The 17,818-nt window shown below is 47.9% G+C and overlaps 1 protein-coding gene across 1 annotated transcript; it reads left to right on the plus strand.

Moving 5' to 3' along the window:
- Positions 1-2,862: 2,862 nt before the first annotated feature.
- On the plus strand, positions 2,863-10,779 carry CLEC3B (C-type lectin domain family 3 member B). The gene is made up of 3 exons (XM_005485845.4): positions 2,863-3,141; positions 7,781-7,879; positions 9,209-10,779. Exons 1-3 carry the CDS (start codon positions 3,027-3,029, stop codon positions 9,607-9,609), a joined length of 615 nt encoding a protein of 204 aa, XP_005485902.1. The 5' UTR covers positions 2,863-3,026; the 3' UTR covers positions 9,610-10,779.
- The last annotated feature ends 7,039 nt before the right edge of the window (positions 10,780-17,818 follow it).

Consider the following 17,818-nt stretch of genomic DNA (forward strand, 5'->3'; position numbering starts at 1 on the left):
TGAATGGCCTGTACAGGGATTGACAACCCTGGCATTTTTAGCACCAGGCTCAAATGCACTGAGCTGATCTCAAGGGAGCAGAGGTGTGAATCCCAGTGTGCTGCCCCAGCCATGGACCAGGCCCCCGAGCTGCAGGGCCCCAAAAATAAAGATGCTTTTGGGCCTTCCCTTTGCACTTCTGCTGTCAGTGCTGGTGGGGCCGGCAGGAGCCTTCCCAGAGAAGGAGGAGCTTCAGGCAAGGAGCTGGCATCATTCAGCATTGGGCTGGCCTGCCTTTGAACTGGTGACTTGGCCCTGAAAGGCCAACTCTGGTAATTGCTGATCTTGATAATGACCGTGTGAATGCTGTTATCCAGTCCACCCTTGCACCTTCCAGCCATTGTGCAGTGGCGCTGCCTCATTTCTTGGCTTGGCCATACCTGCTCTTTTCCTTGGAGCCAAAGCAAAACAGCCTCTGATCTTGCTGCCCATTTCCTTGCCTAGCTGGGCACAAAATCACAGGTCTGCATTGCTGCCAGGAGCATCCAGCTTCCTTTCGTGGGTTTATTCCAACTACTGTTTTGCTAACTGAAAGCCTTCCAAATTCAGCATCCCAGCCTACTTACTGGGCTTCCCAAAGCCACGTAAACTTTTCTGTCTGCTTCCCTGCGGCCCTGGAATGGTTTCCACAAGCACAGGTTCTTCTGCCCTCTTTTTTTCATCTCAAACCAGTTACCTTACAATTAACAGGAGCTGCTCTCTCTCTAACCAGGAGTCTGGGCTTGAAACCAGGGATTGAAGTGCCTTTGCTGGGAAGTAAAATCTATAATTGCACAGATGTTAAAAGTCATGGACAAAACCTTGGTTTCTTGGCATAATTTTAGTATTTCCTGATGACTTCCAGTTCTATTAGTTCATCTAATAAAAAGGATTACCTTTACTCACTTCCCACATCTCTCTCACATAAGAAGTGTGAATCATCGGGATCTCAAAAGCAAAGGACCATTGAGAGCCCCATTATTTAACTGGAACCTCTGGCTTCAGCAGGAGCTTGGGCAGGGGATGGTTGTTCCCTCAAGTATCCTCATGCTGGATCCAATGCAGCAACACTTCAGCTTGCTCCCATTAGCTGGATGGGCCAGGGTTTATGAGCTTTTGTAATGTCAAGGATTTTTATTTTCAGTCTACACAGAACAGAATTGGGGCAAAGCCCCCTGTGGATAGTGTTACAGCTGGAGACAAGTGTTCTGAGTCTACTTGTTTTCCTTTTCCTCATTTTTCAAGAAAAACAGTGGTGGCATCCAGCACAGGACCTGCTGGATGGTGCAGGGAGGGGACTCCTTGGGTGCAGACCTGTTCTTCAGGGACTAATGCACAGCCACCCTGCCCTTCTGGTGGGTGCCTTTCAGATGGGCAACACTCCAGTTGGTCCCAGACTGGAAATCTGAGGTTAGGAATTGCTGTCAGACTCCACTCCACAGCAATCTGTTTCATGGGCAGCAGTAAAGGGAGCATTTTGGTTTTTTCTCCAGCTTGGCAGCACATTAATCAAAGCAAAGGCAGGTGAGCATATCTGTAGCCAAGGAAAACTGGGAGGTACTGAGTTACCTACCAACAGTACTTTTGAGTTTCAAGGAAAGGAAATGTGTGTGTATGTAGGTGTCTGGCATCTCTTGGGCTCCATCCATCCCATTTTGGGATAGTCGAGGCAGGAGAACAGTAAATCCCCAAAATATGTATTTTCCAGTTTAAATTTGAGTGAGGGTTGGTGCACATGATAAAGAGCAGTGAAAACCAAACTGTTCCTCCCATGCTTCAAAAGCTTGGACTGTTTAGGTAGGACATGAGGGCAGGATTTTTCTTATTCAGCAGAAATGTGAGGCAGGATAACACAGTGATTGCCAATCTAACTCATTGGCAGCTCCATTTCCAGGTCTGTTTATCTTGGACCTTTTAGGCTCCTACAACTCTAGATGTTCACATTGTGCTGGGTGGCATCTTGCCTTAAATTATCAGAAAAGTTTTAAGGTCAATGGCCGATGACTGGAGCACTTTTTTCTCCAAAATGCCCATCTTTCCTCCCTCCACATGAATTTCTTCCACTTGTTCAAACTGCTGCTGTTCCTCCTGTGGGGAAGGACTTACCTGCTTGAGCTGCAGCTGCTGAACAACCACACTACCCAAAAAACCAGGCAGTGATCTTGGTTTAGGCTGCAGAGCTGCTCAGCACAGCCCAGCTGGCCTGAGAAGTCAGGCTGGGAATGTGCAAAGGGGCCTCGAGGAGAATGGCTTTTCGTGGAACATGTGCCCCGGTCCGAAGTCCCACGGGAGATCCCATGAAGAAGCAATGACAGCAAGATGACCCTACCAAAGCCACAGTGGGACTGCTTTTTAGAGGGATAAGAGCCACCCTACACTCTGAGCAAGGAACTGGGGTGCTCAGTCCCCCTACCTGCCCCCTCTGCCCTGTTGGTGCCTGGGCATCCCTTGGGGCGTCCCTGCTGAGGGGCGGGGGACAGGCGGGGACAGGACGGGGACAGCCGGGGACAGGTGGAGGACAGGCCGGGGACAGGCGGGGGACAGGCGGGGGACAGGCCGGAGACAGGCGGGGACAGGCCGGGGACAGGCGGCCCCTCTCTGCTCCCTCGGCCACCCAAGCGCTGTTGGTGTTTCACACCTGGCCTCGCTGTTGCCATCGCTGACACATGAGATCAAACTCGTGGCGTTGTGCTAAAAGCCACAGGAAATCCTTCCAGCTACACTCCCAGCCTTTCCTCATGTTTAGCTTAGCGGACTGTCGGTACATTCATCCCCCTTTTTTGTAGTTTTTTTGTTTTGTTTGTTGTTTCTTTTTAACAAAAACAAGCGGCGTGCTAAGAGCTGCGGCCCCTCAGGGAGGTGTTGAGCCTTGGCCGGAGCCGCCCGGGGCCGGGAGGCTGCGCTGGCCCGGGCTCAGCGGGAGCTCTCTGGGACAGCCATTCCCGCCTCCCGCCGCTGTCCCGGCGGCTGTGTGAGGGCAGAGCCGCTGCAGCTCCGCTCGCACCGGCATGGCGCTCCGGGCAGCCTGCATCCTCCTCCTCCTCCTCTGCTTCCTCTCCCTCGCCCAGCTCTCCGAGCAGCAGAACGGCAAAGCCCGGCAGAAACCGGCGGCTTCCAAGAAAGGTAAGGGGCAGCGGCAGCTTCCTTGCGAGAGCTTGGGGGGGTGCAGTCAGCCCACTCGTCTGGCCATTTAACAGTGCTTTAGTGAAACTTCATTAAAAAACTTCCTAAAACCTAGTAAAGCTTCTTTCTCCCCTTCCTCCGTGGGAATGATTGTGCAGGTCTTCTGTAAAATAGTGAGGGTATTGAGACGGTTCTGAAGGGTCCCCACCTTGAATAAATTTGTTGGGACAGCTGAGTCTGAATGTCAGAGGGAACGCGTTTTCCGTGTTCCCTCTAAGGTTCATCTCAAGCTTTTCCTCTGATAAACTCTCCCTTTCTATAACCCCCTCACCCTTTCTTATTCATTTTTCAGAAGCAAGTAAGTGGCAGATGACAGGCAATTTTGGAGGTAAGAGCAGGCAGAAAATAGCCAAACCATTAAGCATCAGCAGGGTTCTTAATTTAAAACCGCTGGCCTCGGGTGTATTTATAGGGCACAAGCTCTAGCTACTCAGGCTTGCACACACAAAAGTGCCTGGGTTTTCTATTCCCTAGTGGGTTTGTATCTCCTTCCCTTCTCCTGTTTTCCTCCTGTCCCATCCTTGGCTCAGTGCACGTTAGGTACAGGAGAAGGCAGGTGAGGTGAGGAAGCAGCATGTGAGCTTTGCCTGCCTGCCTGATGTGTGCAGCCACAGCTGCCTGGGCTTGGACTGCTCCTTCATTTCCTACTTGGAAAGAAGTGGGGAGCAAGGAAGAAGCATCCCTGGAATCCACTTGGCCAGGCTGCTGTCTACACTCACCCAGTGGCTATTTTTGTCAGATTCCATCCTTGAGAAATTTCTGCCTTTTCTCCCATTAGATCTTTCTATGAATTCACAAACTTAGCTGCTTATTCCACATCTTATTCTGCAGGATGTGGAATAACGGAGAAAACAGTCTGACTGTTTTCTAGAGCAAAAAATACCCCCTTGGGCTCATATAGGGCACATGCACGCACTGCACTCGCTGGAGGTACCAGGAGAGAGACATTTCTTAAAGAAATCCTATTTTTCACTAGGTATCATTGCAACTGCTGTTTCTAATCAATTAGTGACAAAAAGGTGGGAGAAAAATCTCTTTTTTGACAGGAAAATTTGACTCTCATTTAAAAACTTTGGAGGGGGGTGTCCTGAAAATCAAGCCATTGGGACCAGGTGGTGGCAGGTGTTAGTGAATTTCTTTTCAAAGGAGAGGTCGTGTTTTCTGTGGAGGAAAGGGGAAAACCCAGCAACTTGTCATTTTTTGATCAGTCCCATCCAGCTCCATAGGGACTCAGCTGCCCTGCCTTTACTGGAAATTTCCAGTACTTCTTGGTTAATATTTTTCAGATTTTTATCAATGCCTGAAGGTAGGAGAAGAGGGAGAAAAGTGCTAAAAACCCCCCATGAAGCTCCTCTTCACCTCTGCATCCAAGCATACTTGCCCAGCCACCACAGGGGCCAGGATTCAGCCACTTCTGCTCTGAACAATGGCAGGATGGCCCCATCTCATCCTCATCCAGGCATCCAGTACCCCCATCCTGGTTCTATCCCTGCACTTTGCCTTGGAGGGTCAGGAATAGCAAAGCCACTGGAGGGTTGGTGGTTTTGGCTGGATTTATTTTTAATCTATGCAACCAAACCACAAGTGTTAGAAAAGAAAGCATTGGTTTAAGCCAAGCTTTTTATGTTGGCTTTTTTAAAAAAAAATTCTTTTCTTTTTTTTTAAATTATTGCTTATGTTTGGATCTGCTTCAAAATGAAAAATGATGCTATTTCAACATGAAAAAGCCAAACCACAGCATTTAGAAAATGCTGAGACAGCACATTCACTTTGCCTGCTGCTGTGTCTTTGCCCCCCAAAGTACTCCCCAGTTACTGTTCCAAATGCAGTAGCTCAGCAAACTCTCCCTGAGCCCCAGTGTCTTGGATACAGGTGGGATTTGCTCCTGTCTGGCAGCTCTGGGGGTCTCATCCAAAAGAATGCCCAAGGGAGGCTCTGGCACCCCTGCCTGGGCAGTGCTGGCACCCCATGGCTGGAGGGTGCAGACATCTGCCCTGGGGGGCTCCCCTTGGTCACAGGTGTGGTGGGGTGCTGGCATCATGGACGGGAGCATCTTTGCATAGCTCTGACGTGTATTTCTAAGGTAACTGGAGACAGAAGTAAGAGTCTGGATGCTTAATTCAGTGGGTAGGGAGTAATTTGGGCTTCTCGCCTAATGCCACCTACTGCCCAAAATTTCAGTGTATTCTTGGCTGGGTGCTCTTCCCTGAAAATGCCTCTGAACATTTAGAGTGCTGTAAATCCAGTGTGGGTGTGTTCAATCTCCTCTTTGATCCAGGGACAGACCGCAATATGGGACCTGACTGTTCCACCTCATACCTTTGAAGAAGTGCTTGGTGTCGGAAGAAATACTGGTGGCCAGAGAGCTTTGATGACAGACATTGTGAACCAGAGCAATACTCATTCCTCTAGGGGACAGAAAGCTGTTTGGATCTCCAGGCAAAGCTAAGAAACATGTATAAATATCCAAATTTCATACAGGAGTAGTTAAGACATTAAAATTAAGTACAGAGGGATTTGTTTGTTATTCAACATATAATTAGAAGGGGTGGAAGTTCCCATTTGTAGCTTTAAATACATTCCTGGCCGGGGTTTCAAGCCAACAGACTATTTTGACCCATAGTTTTGTGAGTCTCCTTTTGATCTTGCCTCTGTCCATGCTTAATCCTGCTGCTCCTGGTCCTGCACAGGAACCCACTCCAGCTCCCACAGGATCATCAGTGTGCCAGCTTCCATCACAGAAAACCCAGACTGTAAACAGGCTTGATCCCAGGCTCCAGGAGGTGAGCCTTGAGGAAATGACAGCAATGAGACAAGAACCCATGGCAATAAAATAGACAACAATGCCTGTTGATGTAGCTGTGGTCCTCATTTTATAGCTGAAGGGTGACTCAGCCAGTCCTGGTTCTCTGTGAGATATCCCAGTGAATGCAGTGCTGCAGGAGCGTCTTGTGGCCCAGGGTTTGGAAATGAGGTACTGAAAAGGGACAGGGCTCTTGGGTAGTTATCAAAGACACGTGTCACCTCTCATGGCAGGGACCCTCAAGGTGGGAACCCACCAGCAAATCCAGATGGAACTCCATAAAGAGATGCCCCAGTGTCCTGCCATGACCTTTGGATGTTACTTAAACCTTAGAACATTTGTTCTGCTGCAAGACAGGCTTGCATGGGGAAAAAACCCCATGATTAATTAGCCATTTCCCACAAAGTGTTTTCATCAAAGGCAGCAAAATAATATCTAGTGCCTCAGTGTTAGATGAATCCATTAAAGTTAATTGAGCAATGAGTAAAGTAACGTTAATTGAGCAATGAGTAAAGTAGAGTTAATTGAGCAGTGAGTAATGCCCTCCTCCTGATGTGTCTGGTTTTCATGTTCATGGCACCATGTAATCTTGGGTTGGTGGTTTTGACCTGCACCCAGGCTGCTGCCCTACTTGCCTGCCTTGGTGTCTCAGCTCCTTGGCCCTCAAGGGAAGCTCTTCCTACTGCATTCATGGCAAACTGTCCCCTTTCCTTTCAGCCCTGGAGAACCACTAGATGCTTTCAACATGAGAACTACTAGATGCACACAAGAGCCTCAATGTCCCATCTCCCACCACCTTCAAGGTGTAAATGGTCCTTTTGCTCCTATCTAGGAGAAATCCAAGTACTGATTAATAACTGTTGGAGCTGTTGCAGAAGCAGCACACCTAGCAAGATGTAGGCTTTAAGAGCCAGCTCTCCAGCCAAAGAGGTGTCCTCTCACAGCAGGAGAGCAGCTCTGGACACTGTTTGGGTACCTGCACTGGGGGTGATGAAGGTAGAGATGAGGCAGCTGTGGTGGTCCAAAGGATGGTGTGGTTGGTGGGCAGAGGCTGGTGGCTGGTGGTGCAGAGGCAGATCTAGTACAGGTAGGACCTGCAGCCCTTCCAGCCCCTTCCTCCTGGTCAGCAAAGTGCTTTCCTACCAACCCACCAGTGACAGCAGACACGAGGTGGGTGCAGCCAGGAGTGCACACAGAGAACATCATGTGTTAGGGTATTTAAGGGAGGCCAGGAGGGTGTGCTGTGACTAGAGAGAGAGAGAGCATGCTTTTGAGGAACCTGAAAAAAAAAAAATCCTGTTCATCATTAGCTTACAGTTGCCCACAAAACCTTTGTGTGTGTGTCAGGACTTCTGTTCAGGCCGGGGTGTCCTCCTGCATTTTGGGAGCTTGACTCCAATGCAGCACATCCCCAATGACTGCCCTACACAGGGGTAGAGAGACAAGCCTGCACGTTGCAGTGCTCGTGCATGTGACCCCTCCCCAGCACTGCCAACCCAAAGGGTGACCCCTGCAGCTGGAAGATGCATGAGGTCCACAGTCCCAAAACCTGAACCAGGAAAACAAGGTTGTAATTGATAGTGGAACCAGGCTGACAAGCAAACAGAGACACTCTGATGGATGTGCAAGGGGACACAGGTGCTGATTTTGTGGATTCCTTTTATTTATCCTTCTCTGAGGGCAAAGAAACATGGAGTTTTGATGATAGGAACAGATTTGTTTGTTTCCCCTGGGATATAACCAATATTTGTGCTCTTTCTTTGATTTCTCCAACAGATGGTGTGAGCCTCAAAATGATTGAAGACCTGAAGGCCATGATTGACAACATCTCTCAGGAGGTTGCTCTACTGAAGGAAAAGCAAGCACTCCAGACAGGTAAGGGGCTTGCTGAAGAACAGATGACTTTTACTTTGAGAGAGGAGTGGCAGCAATTGCTCCACATGTCTTGATGAGAGAGATGCCCAAGCATCATACAGCAACAAGCCCACCATGGGGAGAGAGTTTGGGGGATCAAAGCAGAGTGTGGGTCTCTGCAATTCCCCTGGGCTGCTGAACCTCCTTGGGCAGTCAATGACAGGAGCTGTGCAGTGTGGGACTCCCCTCTTCATGTGCCTCCCATCTGGATATTCCTATGATGTTAACCCAGATGTTCATTTTCCTTTATGAAGTGGAGGGATAGGATCTGGATTAGTCTGTGCTTTAACCAAATGCACCTTACTCTTTTACACTCCCAGTGAAATGACAACCTGGTCTCTTCTACATACCATGGTATTGCCCAGGGAAGTGCACTGCAGGGCAGTCCTGCTTCATTGAACTTACACAAAGGACAGTCCCAAAATGTCCATCTTCCAGATGTGCTCCATAGTTATTCTGTGCAAACTCCACTGGCATCAGTAGGAGTAGGATTTGCAAAACGTGAAGCACAAATGAGATGAAAATGCAAATTAAGGAGATTTTTCTCCTTAAAAGAAAAGGAGCACAAGCAAAATCAAGGCTTTAGTTCCAAGCTCACATTCATTGAGAAGTAATTGGTTTGGATATTAATGTGTGGCTCTGATTAGGTATTGTTTGGCTACAGTACCCTAGTACCCTGCACTCTTAAGGTTTAGAGATTAAAGAAAAGCAAAATAAATTGATATCCTTAAAACCAAAATCAGAAGCAAGTAGAAATTTCCTCTGAAGACCTCAAGCTATGCAAGCGCAACGCTTCTGATCAAAGCTTATTAAAAAAGACTCTTTTTTTCATCTTGCGTAATTAAGGTGATTTAATTGGCATGCAAGCTTTTTCCCAAAACACTCCAACACCCGGCAGTGCCCATGACAAACCATATTTCCAACAAATTCATCACAGAAGGAGTAGCATTGGCTGGGGAAGAACAAGGCCAGGGGAAGGGGCGGGAGGACCATGTTGTGCCTCTGCCCCAGGACCAGCAGAGCCCAGAAGGGTGGCAGGGGCACCCTGAAAATCCATTTCACCCAGTGATTTGCAGAGGGGGAGGGCACGTCTCCATGACTGTGTCCCACCCTGAATGGGAGGAAAAGGGGCCCTTGGAATCCTGTGCTGCTAAGGGTCACTGTGCAACCTAAGAAATTAAGTTTGGCATTTGGTTGCTGCATTTGCTGCTGCCGCCTCTTCCTGGGCACCATTTTAAAACCAAATTCTCCTTCTGTCTTTTTTATTCTGTTGGTGTGGTAACCTCTCAGTCTGCCTGAAAGGCACCAAAATTAATCTGAAATGCTTTCTGGCGTTTTCGGAGACCAAGACATACCACGAGGCCAGCGAGAGCTGCATCTCCCAGGGCGGCACGCTGAGCGCCCCCCAGAGCGGCGAGGAGAACGACGCCCTCTACGAGTACATGCGCAGGAGCATCGGCCCCGAGGCTGAGCTCTGGCTGGGCCTCAACGACATGGCCACGGAGGGCAGGTGGGTCGACATGACAGGCAGCCCCATCCGCTACAAGAACTGGGAGACTGAAATCACCACCCAGCCCGACGGCGGCAAGCTGGAAAACTGCGCGGCTTTGTCGGGGACCGCCAACGGCAAGTGGTTCGACAAGAGGTGCCGAGAGCAGCTGCCCTACGTCTGCCAGTTCATGATCGTGTAGCAGCAGGGCCTCCCCCCTGCCCAGCAGCCCAGAGCCGCCCCGGGCAGCGGGATGATGGAGCTGTAGCTGTGTGTTCGCCTCCATCCGCACACCCTCATGCGCGTGTTCAGTAGAGTCACCCTTTGCAAAGAGCGTCGCCGCGGCTCGCTGCCGGGTCACAGAGCCCCAGAGTATTCCCTTTGGCCTCATCCAGCCCTGTTTGCAGCTGCACTACTCTTCCCAAGGCATGATTTATAGATATATATTTTTTTACACAGGGAATTTATTAGGACAGCTCAGTTGTTCCAGCAAAGAACCAGTGCAGCAGTCCAGCCTAGCATACAGCTGCCTCGGCTGCCCAGGGCTGTCACTCTGGAGTGTCCTTTCCCATTTTGCTGAGCTTTCTTGGGACACCAGAATAGGCAGTTTCTGCTTTCTTCACTTGTTTTGCTTCCCCATAAACCCTGACAGCAATTTATGAGAGTTCCACGTTCCTCACAGTGTTCCAGTTCAGTCTTGTGAGGATCAAGGTCCTGTCTCAGCAAGCAGAGGGAGCTACTCCTGCTTTGCCTTGAGAGATGCAGTTGGGCTTATTTGGTAGGGTACCAGCTGCTCAAATTACATGTATGAATGAATTAGCAAGTTACAGGCATGTTTGATCCTCTTCTCACCAGCCAGAAGCCAGTTCCACTGACTTCAATGGGAGAGTAAGACCCACTGCCAGGTCCTTTGAAAAAAAAATCCCATCAAAAGCTTTATTTGTGCAGCAGTATCAAGGGGAAAGCAGCAAAGATTGGAGAATAGTTAGCCAACAATATTACTAGAAATAGAAGATGTGTGTATTACATAAATAATACAAATGTAACACTCTTAGGGAGTATGTTACTATATAAAAATAACTATATATTGAAAACAAGCTCCAGGACAACTCACTCCAGCAGCTTCAGGAATGACCTGACCAGTTCATATGACGGGAATCCAGATGAACTAGTCCAGTCTTTGCTGGTTCTTGGCAAACATAAATCTGCTGAGCACTGTTTGTGCCAATACAGTCATGCCCAGCTGAAGGTCTGACCTCAGTGATTTTTTACTGAGAAAAGGTTTAAGGTAAAAAAAACCAAAACAAAAAAAGCAAAAACAAACCCAAAGCAAAACAAAGCAGAAAAACTCCCCAGCAATGGTGGGAAAGAAGTGCAGGTCACCCTGGCAGCTTAACAGAGCTTTGCTGGCTGTTGGCTAAAAGGTATCAGTGATTCTTTTCAGCCCAGTGCTTGGCAATAACCCCTCCAGTTTGGGTCACAGGCCCTGCCCTTCCAGGTTGGAGGTGTCAAGACAGGATCCTGCCCATGGGAAAGGTATTCCAGTGTGCTGCTTTGTTTAAAAGCTGCATGGTGGTAGGTCTTCCAAGCCATCAAGTCTGAGCCAAGCTGGAATCACACACACACCCACAAATGCAGAGTGCACGCTTCTGAGGTTGTCACTATTGCCAAACTCTCCGCTGTTCCAATGACTATAAAATAAAAATATCTCTATAGCTTGCTGAAGGAATGGAGTTGTGTCAATGTGATTGGATTGGCTTTCTTCTACTTGTCTTTCTCCTACTTGTCTTTCTCTTCAGAGCAGATCCAGGGATATATCTGAAGGCTGGAGATAAAGGCAGAGGGGAAGAGCAGGAAGTGAGAGCCTCCCACCCTGTAATGCGCTTTATAGGATTCTCCCCCTCCTGCCCCGTTATCATCCCAGTCACATGTCATACACAGGATACAGGCAGGGAATCCTTTTATAGGAAAATAGGATTTCCTTCCTTTCCTCCCTTGCTGCTGGGAAATTTCATTCTGAATTACAAGCTAACCCAGCAGGAAGATCCCTCCCTCAGCCCTGTTTGGCAGCACGAGTGGTGCTGGGGAAGATGGCACCTCAGCTCCCAGCATGGAGCCAGTCCTTCCCAGGCTGCCTCCCACCTCCTCCGCAATGATCAGTTCTCCATCCTCCTCCTCTCCAGCATCCCATGTAGGAGAGAAGACCATCCATGTAGAAGACAGTGCCTCACACCAGTCTGTGGAGTTTCAAGTGCTGCAGGAGTGCATGTGAAGTTAGGTCTCTTTTGCACAGCCCTTCAGTGAGCTTTACTTTGGACCCTGCTCCTGATGTTTTCCAAGACTCTCTGCTGTAGGTCATGATTACACTAAGCCAGCTTGTCTCACTGTAAACCCTCTAGTTCCTTTGGCAGATGTTCCTTCCATGTTTTGAGATACACATGAAGGCAAAGCAGCAATGCTGGAAGCATTGCTGGCTTTAATCCTGACTGGTCATAAACCACAAGGTCTTAAAACACAAATGTGTGGTCAGAGAAATAAACTGAGGGCTTTTATGGAGAGAGGAACAATGTGAAAGCCCTGGACCCTGCAATGCTGAGCTTCAGGGAAATTGTGGGTGCTGGAGCTGGACCATCTTGGTATGGAGCATGAATCTGAAAAAGAGCCATGGAGATGGATGCCAAAGGATACTCCCAGAGAGGACATGAAGAAGTTAATCTGCCAAATCTAGAAAATAACAAGTCACTCTCAGCAGATTTCTTGCTTGTATCTCTCTTGCTCTCTATTTTCACAAAGCTAAACTCCTGCCAGCATCATTCCTCAAAGATGTTTTGCTCTTCTGAAGCTGGGAGGAGCACAAGGAAGTGTGGCTTTGCCCCTGCTGTACTTGTTGGATCTAGGATGACAAAACTGACCTTGTAGTTTCAGTGCCACATTTGTAAGTTTCCTGTTATTCTTACAATCTTCTTCTTACTGTACAATATGAACTACAAATTTTCTTTGAAAAACCAAAGAGGAGGAACTTCTAGAATATTCCTCATCCTTGCTTACCACAGCAATGTTATTTTCTGTGTCCAACCCTGTATTTTGTGGTCACAGGGAATGCCTAGATGGAGGGATTGAACAGAGGACAGCCACTGGCTGCCTCCGTAGGGAAACTGTCCTGAGCACATGTGGTCCCTCTGCTGGGGGCCAGAACAGGCATCACTTTCTGGATCTTCCAATAAATCCTTTGGCACTCAAGCCAGAGTGGAACATCTGCTGTCCATGAAGTGTGGTCCCAACCAAAGGCATGCAGACTAATGGAAAGAAACCTCAGCTCTTCCCTGAGGAAAAGGAAATGTGGAAGTGTTCATGTCTGAAACAATGTATTGTGATGCCTGCAATCCCTAATGAACCTCATGTTATTAAAAATAGAAGATGCTGTGTAAGACCTTGTGCCACTGGTGGCACTGCTTAGCTGCTTGTGGCTCTGTGATGCAGCAGAGGAAAGATGAAGCATGAAATGCACATCTATTTATATAAACAAAGGAGTTACTCGGTGAGCCTACAGAAGGAGTTCCCTCAGCACTACCCCATCTGCAGCTGACTTCAACAGAGTTGTGCTAGCCCACCCCACTGATGGCTCCCACCCCAATTCACCCTGGTCCAGAAGCTCAGAACCTGCTCCAGGTCTTTCCCTGAAGGTCCAGGAAAAGCCCAAATGGTTCAGAGTGAAATGGTTTGCCATAAAACAGGTAATGCCTTTCTGAAGTCTCTCAGCACAAGGGCCAGAACAGCACACAATTCACACACCTCAGCAACACACCTCAGCAGCCAGGTTGCTTTTGGCTTCAGTCAAAGGGCTGGGTAGGCAGGGGTGGGTAAGAATTTGGGGGCTGTGAGCCAAAAGCTTGTTTTGGGCCTTGAGCATTTCTGTGGCACTGGGTAGTCCTAACAAGAGACCCAACCCCATCGCCCTGCTCCCTGTGCATGCCCACCCAGCCCAGGTGTTTCTCAGACCAGATGTTCTCTCACATGAGGTGCACCCTCTCCCTGTCATCCTTTGCAAGGAACAGCCTCTCAGCACCTCTGCTCCTGCCTGGCACAGAGGGAACACACTTCCCACCTCTGTGGCTACAGAGTGAGACCTTTGGTGGAATGAACCTCAAAAGGGAAGGATCTCCTCTGCCACTGAACCACTGGGTCTTGTGATTCCTGTTGCCTTTACTGCTCACTCCTGCTCCTGTGCAAGCACTGAACTCCACTGCCAGTCTCTCTTTTGACAAATAAAATAAAAAGCTAAATTCAAGTCACATTTCTCCATCTCGGAAGACACCATAGACAGGGAAGAAGCACAGATCTGTGAGATTCAGCAAACAAAGCTAAACCAAAACACCCCAGGGAGCATAAATATAAACCTGCTAGGGGAGGTCACTAAACTAATGGAGAGCATAAAAATAAACTCCTTGGGGATAGATGATAGGATATCAAGCTGTGGTGTACAAAACAAAACAAAGATGGTTTATTGCTTTTATATATAGAAGCACTCAGAGGGAGTCCAAAGGTAGCAGCTGGGGACTGTTCCAAATACAGCTGAAAACAAATCACAACCATTTTAGCCTCATACCCAGCAGCCTCTCCACTCTGTGCTGTGCTGTGCAGACAGGTCAGTGTCTGCATCACCTCCCTGTGACTCCCCTGTCCTGCTGTGCTGGAGCCTGGGGCCATCCAAGCTGGCAGCAGCCACGAGGCACCCCAGGGCCTGCAGCATCCCTCCCGGAAGGAAAGAGAAACCCAGGATGCTGTGCTGCCAAGAGGTGAGGCCAGCTACTGATCCCAGAACGTGGCTGCTCTGGTCTCAGCCCTTTTAGAAAGCTGGCCCTGAGCTTGAGACAGGGAACACAACACCTGAGCTGCTTGCCAGCCTGGCAATGGAGAGCAGCTCTCAAGAAGCTGTGTACTGTTCGGGAAGTACAGCAGCTCGTAAAAGAAAATGCAGGAGGGGAAATAAAAGCTACAACCCCTACTGCTTTGCAGAAATGCCCCATGGACAGCTTGGCTTCCCACTGCAGTGTCAGTAACTTCTATTTCTATCACACCCATTAACAAGGATCCCAAAAGTGAGGTCTCTGCCATTCAATGGTTTGCCCTGTTTCTGTGTGGACCAGTGAGGCCACATCTGGAGTGCCAGGTCTAATTTTGGGCTCTCCAGCACAGGAGGGACATGGACCTAGTGAAGTGAGTGCAGGGAAGTAGTAGGGATTTGGGGAACTCTGTGTGAGCAGAGAGCAAGAGCTGAGACTGCCCAGCCTGGAGGAGAGAAGGCTCAGGGGATCTCAAATGCCTGATGGAGAGGATAGTGAAGACAGAGCCATGGGCACAAGCTGAAACACAAGAAATTCTGCTTAAAGAGAAGAGAATCCTTTTTGTCTGTGAGGGCAGTCAGACCCTGGTGCAGGTTGCTGAGAGGGACTGTGGAGCCTCAATCCTTGAAGACACTCAAAGCCTGACTGGACATGTGGCCCTGGCCACTGGGACCTTGCTGTGAGCAGGAGGGGCAATCTAGTGATCTCCAGAGGTCTCTTTCAACTTCTGTGCAAACACAGCCACTGAGCAAGGGATCCTACATAACTTATTCCTCTTCTGCAGTCACAGGAGAAAAACAGGGATTTCAGGAGCAGACAGCTGACCTCAGACACCTGATGGACAGGCTGTCATGTAAACGCCTTCCTACAGAACAGGGTTAGCAAGAAAGCCAATAAAATAATCCCTTGTGGGAAGTGATTTCTACACTGTAGTGCTGCCAGAGCTCTAGATACTAACTAGGTCTTGCTGCTCTGCCAAGTGTGATCAGCAGGCAAGAGCTGAAACTTCACTTAGTTATTCAACCAGAAGGAAATTGGAAACAAACTCCATCAAATCACCAAAAGGAAAATGAAACCTATGTATTTTTTTCATATTAAATGTTCAATCCAAATGCTCAGTTCAGGAGTGCACAGATGAAGATGTGAATCAGATCAACCACAGTGAAAGATTTGCTTTACTGTTAGAGCAGAACAGTCCAAGGGCAGCTTGAATTTCATTTGGATTCATGTGCAATGTGGACATTGTCTGTCACTGGGAAGGCTTTGATCCAAAGCCCCTGAGTGTCAAGCCATGCTGACATGGGGGACCCAGATCCCAGGAGATGGGCAATGGCACAGGTCCCACCTGCAACACACCTTTATCAAGGTAGCTCTCACACTTTGTTCTACAATACTTCAGGGCAGAAAGCCAAGCCTCCAAGTGACCTTAAGCTAGTCAAATTTTAGGAAACCCTCCAGGAATTGCACTGATTAAACACGGTTAAACAATTGGTTCCATTGAAGAGTGAGGACTTGGAAGGAGCTGTGTGGGTGGGGTGCCGTGTACCTACAGCGAGTGACTGACAAGTTTTGTACCCAGCCTGGAAACTGAACTGCTTTCAGAAAAAGGAACAACAATTAGTGGGGTTTGTTCCTAAATTAAAATGTATGCACCAAAAAAGATCAAAAGAATGCAAACACAGCAAGTACTTATAGTGTATCGCTGGGGAAAAGATGAACACTCCTGAAAGCATAGTACTAGGGAAAAACACACAGATAAAATATGGAGAGCTTGAAAACCGCCAGAAATCGTCATTAACTTTGCCTTCTTTTAAACATTCAGAGAAATTGTTTGCCAGCCTCTATGAGTAGCCTATTTTTAAGCCTGCTGAAACTACAGACGTGGGTAGTGTTCATAGCCAGATATAAAACCACCTCATGACTTTGATCAGGTGATAAATGTCCATTAAAAAAAGAGAGCAGACAGCCCCGAAGGCCACACTGCAGCGAGCAAAGCAAATATTCAGCCTTTGATTCATGTGCTAATGAGGGAGCTGGGGAGACCCTGAAGGTCTTGAGTCTCAGGAACAGCTGCATGGGGTGAGGCAGAGCTCAGTAGTGAGATACAGCCTTGTGGTCGCCATCCTCTCACCTTCCCTGCAGGGCCAACAACACAACTCCTTTCCTGCTCTCCTTGCCCTTTCCCAATGCCCTGAACTCACACTCCTTGGGAATTAAAGTTGATAGTTCCAGAGACAGGGACTTCCAAGTTGCATTAAATTTGTGTATTAAAAAAGCAACAGACATTATGGCTGTAAAGCTCTGGACCTTAAAATAAGATATACCAGAATGAGGTGGAATCACTCCGAAAGGAAACATAAAGGAAAAATCTCTAACCTCAGAACAAGCACTAAGTTTCAGCTCAATGATAAAAATTAAAATTGATACCTGAGCCTTCAAGAGTGAAGGGATGCACTGTTCTCATCATCTTTTTCTCCTTCAAGGTGGCAGGAAGGGGAATGATTCTCCTTTGGTTTGCTCCTCAAGGACAGAAAGCCACCGAGTCATGACCTAAAGGACAGTGTGAATGGCTGGAGATGTTTCTGCTACAGTCAGCGTTAGTGAAGCAAGCACAGATTTTGTAAAGCATCTTGGAGAAAGGTCACTGGTAGAGATATGATCCACTGCACCATTCATGGAGCTGGGTTGCTGTTCTGCACCCTTCCACCTAATTTGGTGTGTAATTAGGTGTTACTTATACAAGAGGTCATTCATGTCAAGAGAAGCAGTACTTTCCAGACTAATTTGAGATTTCCCTACATATATTAATGCTTTCCCAAGTACCTCTCCAACTACTTGAGATGTCAACTACTTCAAGTACTGCCACTTCATTCAGCACTGAAGCAGCTTTGTGGCTGCTCTGTGGTGAAACCTGAGGACCTTGCAGTACCAAACTTCACACAGCAGCTTTGCTGTATTCCAGTCAGGTTCAGGTGAGGCTAGAGTAAGAAATATATTGTAGACAGAGGTTTATTAGTATTTCACCCCAACACTGAGAGAACACTCATCAAAAAAAATTGAGTTCTGGAGACCTCTGTCTTGAATTTTGTTGATTGGGAGCGTGGGAAGAAAGGCAGACAAGACATGAAAATACAACAGTAGGAAAAGAAAGGAGGGTGATGCAAAAATCCATCTTTCAGTGGTGTTTGGAGATTTGTTGATGCATGGTTCAGCCTCTGGAGCTGAGCTGTCTTAGGTGCAGAAGTGCTCTTTTCCCAGCCATAACTTGGGCACAGATTCCCCACAGGCTGTATTGGGAAGCACTCTTACAGAAATTCATCAACTCTTTTCAGCTGAAGCTGTATTTTGTCCTTTAACCCAAATGGGTGACCATAAAAACCTGAGGAAAAGTGAGAGAGTTTGACCTGCAGAATTGACCAACCAAATGTATAAAATTTCAGAATACATAGGTATATGGCCAATTGCCCATTTTCCTGAGATGTTTGGCAAGAAAAAACATTGTCTTCTGATATATTAGATATGTACTTGAACCCATATGGCCTGTTGAGATGGTTTAAGGTACTTAGA

The sequence above is a fragment of the Zonotrichia albicollis genome, chromosome 1, assembly GCF_047830755.1.
Source record: "Zonotrichia albicollis isolate bZonAlb1 chromosome 1, bZonAlb1.hap1, whole genome shotgun sequence".
Classification (NCBI taxonomy): domain Eukaryota; kingdom Metazoa; phylum Chordata; class Aves; order Passeriformes; family Passerellidae; genus Zonotrichia; species Zonotrichia albicollis.